The sequence below is a fragment of the Quercus lobata genome, chromosome 1, assembly GCF_001633185.2.
Source record: "Quercus lobata isolate SW786 chromosome 1, ValleyOak3.0 Primary Assembly, whole genome shotgun sequence".
In the NCBI taxonomy this organism is placed as follows: domain Eukaryota; kingdom Viridiplantae; phylum Streptophyta; class Magnoliopsida; order Fagales; family Fagaceae; genus Quercus; species Quercus lobata.
In genome coordinates, this window is record NC_044904.1 from 30,027,134 (window position 1) to 30,037,678 (window position 10,545).

Genomic DNA, 10,545 nt, shown 5'->3' on the forward strand with positions numbered 1-10,545 from the left:
GAAATCTTTCAGTTAGACTCGTGAGTAGAGCTAAAGTTGCAAACAGATCATTCAGTGGATGGGCACTCGGCTTAGCCACAGATTCTAAAGAGTCTTTTCCGGAAAGCAAGCTTAACTCGCTTAAAAAGAGACAGAGGAAGGAAAGCTCTAGGAACAGGCGGACTGGTAGCGGGAGCAGTAGTTGTTCTGAACCGGCATTAGACAAATCAATCTCAAGGTTAGGAAGGCGAGACGGTTCATAGAATAAACCTTCCTTTCGGGGAGCGGTTACAGGGGAAGGGCCCTACCTTTGCTCGAAGGCATGCAAGGCTATATTTCCTTATTTATTGGCCAAGAACAAGGGGCCCGACTTGAAGTTCTCAGCCCCTTCAGCTTATATGACCTGTCAGTCGGGCAAGGTTCATCTATTTCTAGCCTTGAAACCCGAAGCCCTCCTTTGAGAGACCACACACCCGACTTTGAGAGAACAAAACCACGCCTATTTATATTAAAAGCTCACCCCTTGCTTTGAACCGAGGATGGTGCCACGAAAGGAAAGCACTTGGACCCCAGTCCTGACCTCAAAGACAGGATTCCGAAAGGCCAGACTCTATCCCAATCCCATGACTTTGGAATGGCGGGTTTAAGAATTCCATATTCCATATAATATAATAAAGGGGCCACTGTCCTGACTAAAGGCAGAAATCCACGCCCAGGAGGAGCGATCAAGGTCTCTCGAGCCAGAGCTGCTACTCGGGTAGGAGCGGGCGGACCTATGAACAGGAATTCCTCTCGTTTTCAATGGAGGAATTCTTAAACCTTATCAAGCTACAAGACCACTCGAGGGAGGAGGCTCATTGACTTCAAGAAACGGGATACCGAGCCGAGGGAAGACTTTGTTGGGGCCTACGGGCACGGATTTCGTCAATCCTTTAAAAGAGGCCCTTGGGTTATCTACCCATCTATTAAATGGGAGATTCTGGACGCGAAAGCAAAACTCACTTCAAGAGAGAACCTAACAGCGCACTTAAGCTAGGACGCTGAGTGACTTCAACAAAGAAGCTCCGGCAACCGGCCCTAGGGGATTATGCCTTTTAGACATACAAAAATGGAGGCTTTAGCCTATATTATATATAGCATAGCTCTTAGAACCCTTTCCCTTTGGGTTGGAGGCACCTCAGCTCAACTTACAATACAAGAAAGGGCGATCCCTTTCGATCCCATACCCGAACCCAGCCTACTTTACTTATTTAAAACCTCCAATCGGTATGAGATACCCGGAATGGGGGTACTGGCATAGACACCTGACTCCTCGCCTTATAGTAAACCTTCTAATCTAATCGGAGAGGCCAGACGCCAAAGCAAAAGAACTTGTGGAGTTGAAATCAAACTAAAGGGATCCCGCTTAGTGACGTGGACAAACGGACCCCTTTGGGGAGGAAGGTTAACCCAATCTTGAACCCCGGGGGGAATTCCTTCCATACAGGATTGGGGAAAGACCAGACTTCTAGCCCATTACTTGGCAATGGATCCAAGGGGAAGCCAACTCACTTATCGATCCCAGAGTGCGGTTAATCTGCTTATTCCAGTGAACAAAGAAAGCAACTCCATGGGGTGAAACCCCTAAATCAAAGGAGGGCGGACTTGGTTCGCTACAGGACAAGGGCTAAACTGGGATCATTACATCCCAAAGGCGGGAATAGAGGACTATTATCCGACAATCCCTACAATCCCTACTAAGGGGAGGTAAGCCCTACTCAGGTCGGAGACAAGCTTGATTCAGCGGGAAAAGAAAAAAAAAATACAACAAGAGAGTATATGCTAATTCCCCTAACACACGCGGAGAAGAGAGCGGAAATGCAAAAGCCAAAAATAAGAGATAATAGACTAGCGGTCTTTGATTGCAGATCCATTTGGATAGTAAAAGAAGCGCATGAGGAAGAAGGGAATCAAGCCTGATAGCGCCAGCCGTTAACTCCTGTTTACGTTTACCTTCCTTTTAGCCTGCCTGGAACTCCTGAATTCACTCTTTAACTAGAGGAAGCGCCTAAAAGAAAGCCTTTTCGAAAAAAGGGAAATTCCAATGTTTTATTCAACACTAAATGTTAAGTATGTAAAATGAACAAAAAAGAGTGGATACGTATGTTATCTGAAATTGATAATTGGCAAGTTTTTACACTATGTAAGGAATTCCACAAGCTTTCTTTGGATGAAAGTGGTTCTTCGTCAGAGGAATGTGGTTCTTCGTCATCATCTTCATCTTCTTCAACTAGTTTAGTGAAACCATCGTCTTATTCTTATGGTGCTATTCCTCGTTTCTTACACAGTTTTACACATTCACATTGGAGCCAGTCAATTATTAAGCAATTAAGAGCTCCTTTTATTGAGATCTCTCGCAATTATATGGATTCATCATTATTCCAGTCGTATGACATTCGTATGGGGTTAGGATTTCGATTTCTTCCTGGGCAGGATGAATTCATAATTAATGAATTGAAATTACCAGAGTCATTTGATAGGTTGTCTATATTAAGTGATTCACTTGGTCTATCTTACAATTGTTGTCCAATTTCTGGCACAGAGATGCTTCCTTTAAGCAGTTCAGGAACCGGTTTGCGTTGTTTGGTCGCCGATAACATTACTCAAATCTTGGTTGAGGTCGTTACTCAATATGATGGTAGGTGTGGGCGTATCTTGGTTCTGGTCAGCTTGGGCATAGGTTGCACAGCTTGGTACACGTTTTCGCCAGGCAACTCAATTCATCATCCCCTCGTGAGCAGCTTGTTAAATCCATTTGACACGTATGAACCCTTTTTCAACATGGAATATTCAGCTCCTGGGTATAGTAGGGCTGGTTTTGTTGAAAGAAACAATTCCGCATCGGCAGTGTCAGCCTTTTGGAAGGAGCAGCCTTTTGCTGAGATAACAATCCCTGCTAGCGGCCCAGTGCTTAAGGCAGTTGGTTTAGGTGTGATGGTTGCATTCTTAATAACGGTAGGTCTAGTTCCAAATGTACAGTAATAGGATGATTATGATTGGAGCACTTAAGAAAGGTATATTCATTTCAAAATGGAGTTCTTCCACTAGAGATTTTAGTACTGTTGAATGTTCACTTGTGCAGCTGTCAGCTGATATTCATTTTGTCTATACAAATATGATAGAAGAGCGTGATTGTATACCTAGCGCCGAATATGATCTTCTTCATCAAAGAATAGTTACTGGTAGATACATTCTATCTCCGCTACAAATGAAGTTCATATTCAAAAAGGATTTCAATAAGTTTTTATTGAATACGCTAGCAGATTACCCAGATATCATGTTGGGGGTTAGCCCGTATGATCCTGTTTCGTTATGTGTAATAATGACTGATAAAAAGGATGTATTTGTATACATGGGATTCTCGATAATGCTATATCGTTTCACTTATGGTCGCTTGCCAAATGATGGATTTAGATTTGAAAGTGAGCTTGATTCCTTTTATAACAGTCTGCAAGAAATAGGAAAGGTTGATAGAGTGTACAAGCTTGACTTAAAGGAATCGTTAAGGACTATTCCAATTAGTCGGATTTTAGATATAATGAAGCCTTTAGTTGGGAATGATGATGTTTTTAAACTCATTTCATCATTTCTTTCTCTCCCAATCATTGATGAAGATGGAAATAATTGTAGGTCAGATAGTCATATTAGGGGTATTCCACCACTGGGTGAAATCACCATGGTCTTATTCAATCTAGTCCTAATTATGATCTTCGATCGTGAGCTACCCAAAATGTATCCTGGGATTGCATTTGTCAGATTCCTTCATGAAGTATATATTTTTACTAGAGGTAATGATGAAGTAATCTTCGACGAGAAAGTTGGATATGCTCTATTGGAAGAACTCGGTCTTCAAGGAAAGATCGAGTCTACGGGGCAATATGATGATCCACTTTATTGTTATTATAATAAGATTCTCTATGTGGACATTTATGATTGTGATGTACAAGTTTGCGATCCTGCTGACTATTATTAATAATATTCTCCACTAATTGTGTAATATCCCAATAGTTCGATATCTTCAACCAGTTATTCTTTTATTTTCCGGTATGCCGCTCAGCGAGCTGAGCGAATGAACTACAATAAAAAAAAAAACTATGATTCACATATTCAATACATTAACCTCTAAAGCACCTGCTATTCGAAGATTCCCTCCGGACGGTAGTCTTAGCGAACAACATTGGATTCGATTTGGAAATCGAAGATTCCTTACAAGGAACCCATTTTGGGTTCGATTTGAAGAAAGAAGCAGAGACACATTGCAGAGTAGTACTGATAGAAGGGGGCAAGGAAGGATTATTTGCACTACTGGACCATGGACACCACACACAGCGAATATGAGCCAGCTTCCATTCCACATCGAAAGGGGCAGGAAAGTACTCAGATCACCAGAGAGGAAGCAGGGGTTGGCTGATGTAACCAGGGAAACGGGTCGAATTAAAGAATTTAGGCTGAATGATGCTCTTCTCTACTCCTACATGTACGACTTGCGCTTTGCTCTTTTGACTTGTTTAGTCATCGGATTCTCCATTTGGTGGATGGCGGTACCAGAACCCTTGCTAGAGAGCCCGATGGCACTTTGCTCACCCGATCTAAAAATGCTGGTGAACGTAGCCAGGGACACATACGTAAATAAGGTGTGTAGCACGCACTCCCTTCCAAGCCCATGCGAATGCGGGGAACCGCTAAATAACGCGGCTAGGTATATATTGGAAAAAGATGAGTTTGACCCAATCCATTTACATCCTAACAAAACAAGAGCTGTCTCAATATATATTGCTGCTATTGTGCTAAGCCTGGCTCTTGCTGAATCCGTGACTACAGAGGGGTTTAGATGGGAGTAGTGATGACGTGCACCTATAGTGTTCATATTAAAGGCTGATGGATGTCCTGCTAACAGCCAGATAAAACAAGAGAATAGAATAGTTATTCTCATTACACCCCAACCCACTTGGACAAGATATTCATCTATAGCAATTGTCAATACCGGATAAAAATGGGATCGAAAATATCAATGTGGATCTTTCCAAACAGTAGCCTTTAACGAGGCGAGGCCCCCCCCTAGAGGGGGGAAAGAAGAGTGGGTATGTGGGCTTCTTTTATCCTTTTACAATTATTGTTTCTTTTGCCAATCGAAAGATTCATCGATAGTACTACCGATGTCAGGGAAAGCAGACAGCAGACTGAGATAGCGATACCAAGCCTAGCTTGAAAGAGAGACAGGCATGTGGTGAACCATACCGAGAGAAAGAAAGCAGAGGATAGATACCATAGGGATCCCCTGATGAAGTAAATCAGACAAAGTAGATTATCTCATGGAGTGAGCAAAGACAGATTCTAGACGGTTCGGTTGTTTCAGTCAGAAGGTCTTCCAGCTTTAGTCAATCAATGCAGAGGTACCTTTCCTCGCGGTCTTGCCCTATCTTTCCTTTTCCTTAGCTACGGGCTTTAGATCTGCTGTTGTTCGCTATGCTCCCACTGCCTTTTGTTTTGCCTACGCTACCTATGCCTCTCCTGCTGGCTTTCAATCTGGAAAGTCATAATATCGATCTCGTCCTGGAGCTGCTCATGCTTTATATAGAGATAGAGATGCTGATAGCTTTGCAATGAGATCCGCTACCTTAGCTGTCAACAAGCTTACTGGCATCATAACCTGACTTTGGAACAGTGGGTAGAGCTTAAACAGGCTATTATTCTCAAGATGGAAGGAATGCTAGGCGGAGTACTTTCCCCTTTGTTCCTACCTTTCCTGCCGCTGCCTTCACTGCTCAAACTCCTTATTCTGGCTTTCTAACCGGCTCCGGAACGTCGAATAGGAAAAGGGAGAGATGCTAACTAGCGAGATAGTGGCTAAGGAGATAGAACTTTATATTAAACAACAAGATCAACTAACTCGGCTGCTGAAAGATTGAAAATTTCGGAATTCCTTCCACTCGGGAAATAGGTACGGGATATTGCATTGGTTATCGAATTGGAAGGGACACTAAGTGAGCTAATGGCTATTGAGCAGGTCTGGCTCTAAAGCTTGCTCGGGCTGGGATTCCAACGGGTCCATAAATGGGTTCTGGGTCTCAAATATGAAGGTATGCCGCGGGCCTTCAACCTGGGAAGGATTCTGAGCTCCCCCATCCAGCAGGTCAAGCATGGGGACCTGAGGGTGAGTGATTTAATGCATTGTGTTTACTCTCTAGCATGGATTGTAGGTAGGGGATATTCTAGGTGAGACATGTTCTACTTATGTGCAGCATTTATACTAGCACCCGCGTGCGCCATCTTCTTGTTGTTGTTGTTCCTATTTCAAAGTGGAATGAGAGGAATCCAATGAGAAGAGAGCGAGAGGGAGAAGTCCCAGTTGATTGATCCCTTGGGTCAGCCCGAGCGTCTTGTGTGAAGAGTCCTTGCAGTGGAAGTGCTGCTTCTCATTTGGTACCTTGCCTTGAACAAGCCAATCAACCGGGAGTGAACCGGGCGCAGGAAATGATTTCAGGGGAAGCTCATCCGTCTTGTTCTCATCTTAAGGGAAGAGAGGCGCTATGTGTCCTATAAGTAGAGTGAAAGCTATGAGTCTATATGCTGTTTAGAAGCGAGGAAAGCTGCTATGTCTGCTAGTCTCCTCCACGCTGGCAGGGAAGCTAGTATACTCTGAGTCAAGGGCAATGCTAAAAGCTCAACCAGGCAGGAGTTCTAGTTGCTATAGCTGCAGTTCTTTCTTCTTCGTCCGAGTCCCGGTTCGCTAAGGGTAGCGACGTCTAAGGCTCTGTGATAATAGATAGCAGGCTTTCCTAGGCCTATGGAGAGTGATGGCAGGCTAGCCAAAAGGGAATGTGAGAAAGTCAATCAAGCTAGTTCAGTTTCGGCTCCTAGGCAAAAGTCTCAGTACTTCCTGCTGCGTCTATCCTGCGTCTTTCCTTTCGCTTTTGAATGATTGAAATGGAACGTCGAGACTTCCCTCTTGGCTACTTCAAAGTAGTGGAAGGAAGTGACCCTTAGGAAAGGGGCACGAGTGGAACGGCATGTCATTTGCTGTTAGCTGTTAGCCTTTCTAGCGGCTTTCCTATCTTTTGTTTGCAAAGCATTCCTCTAGCAGCCAATCTTGCTTCGCCCTACAGGCCTATGCTCTATGCTATGATCGATGGTCCTCTGGCGTCAAACTATTCAACAATAACGCTCCTTTATTCGCCTGTAACCTCTCTTTCTCTTTCGTCACTCCTACTCTTTCAGGGCCTTCGCCTTCGGCTTCCGCTTTCAGACAAAACTAGTAGGAAATGAGCGTAGATTGATAGAGATGGCTTTTAAGGGGAACAACAACTAGGCATAACATAAATGGCTCTAATGGGAGTTGACGTATCCTCGATCTTAAGCCCCATAGGGATCACTTCGACTTGACTTCAAGAGCTAGAAGAGCTAAGAGCTGAGGTTGGTCGTAGATCTCGTCTAAGGCTTCTGAGTGGTTATTCCTTTATAGGATTAGCTTTCTATTTTCTTGTTCTTACTTGCTTGAAGTTTGGAAAAGATAGATAAGGACAGAACGGAATGTATTCTATCTCTCAAGCTCCTTGACTTTAGGTTTATAACAAGATAGGATAAAAAATCTCAAATGAGATCTATCCCTCTCTAAGCTCGGTCATTCCTTCCTAAAGTCAGGACTGGTACAAGTGCTTTCCTTTCCTGTCTTTGAAGCTGCCCCCCCGAGGTTTCTTTCCCTTGTATCTAGGTATCTAAGTATCGAGGTAGTTCCTAGTTTTGAGCTAAGCTGAGCTCCGAAGTCGTGGATTCCTTCCGACTGGGCGAAGTTCTTCCCTTTCTATTAGGCAGTTTGAAGCTAGATGTGAATGCCGCCTATCTGCTATTAGTAAGCTATCCTAGTCGCTATTATTAAGTAAGAAGCTCTGGAGCGGGAAGATAAGTATTTCATTATAGTAAGGAAACAAGCAAGGGCAATCGTAATCGTACTGAATCTATAAAGAAGGAAATCGTGTACTGATTTGATTGTGCCAGCCCTTTCCCGATTCCTGATGCTACCCTTACCTTAGCAGTGATACAATACAGGAGGGGAGAGATCTTCTTTCAAAGAAGAGAACCGTAGCTCACGGAAAAGATTAAGTACGGTGTATTCGTGGACAGATAGCCAAGGAAAGCACTGGAAAAGCTTGTTGGAGGAAATTGATCAAAGTTCAGGCTTGATAAGTACAAGGAGCAGGGAAGGCTACTGCTACTGCGACAGATGGTTGACTAATGCTCCTACCGTTACAGATAGAAATTCGCTAACAGGCGATTGCCTGCCCATGCTATAACCATGCTACCTTCCTTCCTATAAGCTGGCTAACTAAGGCCTACGGACTGATTACCGGTATACAATTAAGGGCAGGAGCCCAGCAAGGAAGAAATGGCAGAAGAGGGAAAGTAGCTCTATTGACTATTACAAAACTGAATTTAGGCACAGCCTTTTCCACAGTTACAGAAGCCTTTGCCGCAGATGACCGCTTTGACATATTAGCCCGGATTACGCTTTCAAATCAATAGTTCATTGACCGTAGTACCTCCTCTTTTTTTCTTTGAACAAGCCTTGTTACTACAGCTTCTTACTAAAGAAAGAATGCCATACTATCGAACTATAGGCGAGATGAAGCAAGCAAGGGTGGGTGCTCGTAGATCACTTGCTCGTTACATAACATCTCAGGATCAGGATCACTATCATTCGGCTGACCTGGATTCAATTCCACGTGCCCCAAGGTAAGAGCGTAGTGAGATACGTGAATGCGTTATATAGCAAATAAAGAGAACAAGCATAACAGCCTAACCGCCGCATCGATCATTCGGTAGCGACTGTTTATTAAAAACACAGAACTCGAGGAGTGAAGCGAGCCTTGCAAGAGCTATCTATTCAATCGGGGACTCTCTTTCCGTTATACTATCTTTTCCTTATCCTTTCGGACTGTCTTTCAAAACTAGCAGAATCGTGGGACCCATTTTCCTACCACTAAAGAAGGAGAGTCCAAGCCTGCCTTCTTACTATCATATTAAATACTGCTTATTGGTCTTTCCCTATCTTCAATAGAAGGGAAAAACCCAACCACCTTTACACTTCTTTCGACGGCTAGTCTTCATTTGTTCGATTTATTCTTTTTCTTTTCTTTGCTTGAGGTTTGAAGGCTTTTTGCTTGTGCTCACTGGCTAGGGCTTTCGATTGATTTTTCCGTTCTTCTTGAAGGCCTGGCAGAAGGAAGACCTGTCTGCTTTTTCCAAAGTTACCATCTAACTAATTTGAGTCTTTCCTCTTTTTAAACCTTACCAGCCCTTGAGCATGTGGTTTAATTCGATACAACGCGCAAAACCTTACCAGCCCTTGAGATCTATCTTATCTATCTGCTGCAGTGCACACTGACAGCGAGCCTTTGACTTGCCTTGTTTCCAATCCTCGATAATGGTTCAGTTCCTATTAGTATCCATGATACAAGTCGGATTGCCTTTTCCTACGGGAGGTCGAGTGCTAGTCTTCCTTATGGTTCGACTCTTTCCTTTCCACTGGTTTTTTGAAGGCCATTTTTGTAAGCATTCCTTTAGCAAGTAATCCGTTGCTTGTTCTAACACTTACTTAGAGGAACCTTCTCTGCCGCACTGTTAGTACCTGGAGGCGAGAACATCTTGAATCCCCCACCTCGAGGACCAAGCCAAAGAAAGGGACCTAGCTCTGAGACCCCCAATCAATGAGATACTCAAGGTTCTTGATCGGCTATTAAAGACAGATATAGATTTGCCGAATCCACTGTGCCTGAGAACTTGCCTGTTCCACCGTGCCTGGCTTACGGACTGTGCCTGAGAAGAAAGACAGAAATAGATATGGGTTTTTGGCCCTACTAATACTAATAAAAGGGCTTGAGAGCCCAGAACAGAGGACAGAGAGCCAAGCATAGGGGAAAGGCATAGATTGTAGCTAGGGGAAGAGCTGAGAAGAGAGGAATGAGGCTGCTATTTCCTTTAGATAGATGGCAATAATGAGCGAAGGTTTGGCACCCTGGTTTTGGCATAGCTCTGTTCTGATGAGGGTGAGGGGAGCTCGAGTAAGTGTAGCGAAGAGAAGTTCCTCCTATCTATAGGTAGGAGCGTAGGGGCTAGGACTTTCTTTGAGTTTTCTGAAGCTAAGAGTGAGCAACTAGGCGAAGAGTTGAGGATAGATAGAGGAAGCGGAAGCTCGATTTGCTTCTTGTTAGATCAAGCGACCTTGAACCTGCAGTTGACTATGAAGAGAAGAATCAAAAGGATAGACCTCCCTACTCATTATGAGGAGACCTATAAAGTATGAGGAGAGCGAAACTCGAGTTCAAATGCTTAAGAGAAAATGGCTAATGGTCGAGGCCTACTAGATAGAGCATGGAGCTGTTCTCATTCCTGCTGTTAGGAATTCTTAAACCTATAGTTCCTATGTGCCTAACCAAGAGAATGGTCTTTCCCGCTCTTAGTTCGGCATGGCTATCCGAGTAGAATATATTGTATGAAGAGAGGACGAGCGTAAGGTCTCAGAGTTGCTAT

At 43.8% G+C, this 10,545-nt stretch overlaps 1 protein-coding gene across 1 annotated transcript; it reads left to right on the forward strand.

The window, feature by feature from the left end:
• The first annotated feature begins 4,352 nt into the window (after positions 1-4,352).
• LOC115952315 (uncharacterized mitochondrial protein AtMg00920) lies at positions 4,353-4,859 on the forward strand. The gene has a single exon (XM_031069432.1). The coding sequence runs from the start codon at positions 4,353-4,355 to the stop codon at positions 4,857-4,859; it is 507 nt and encodes a 168-aa protein (XP_030925292.1).
• Positions 4,860-10,545: the final 5,686 nt, after the last annotated feature.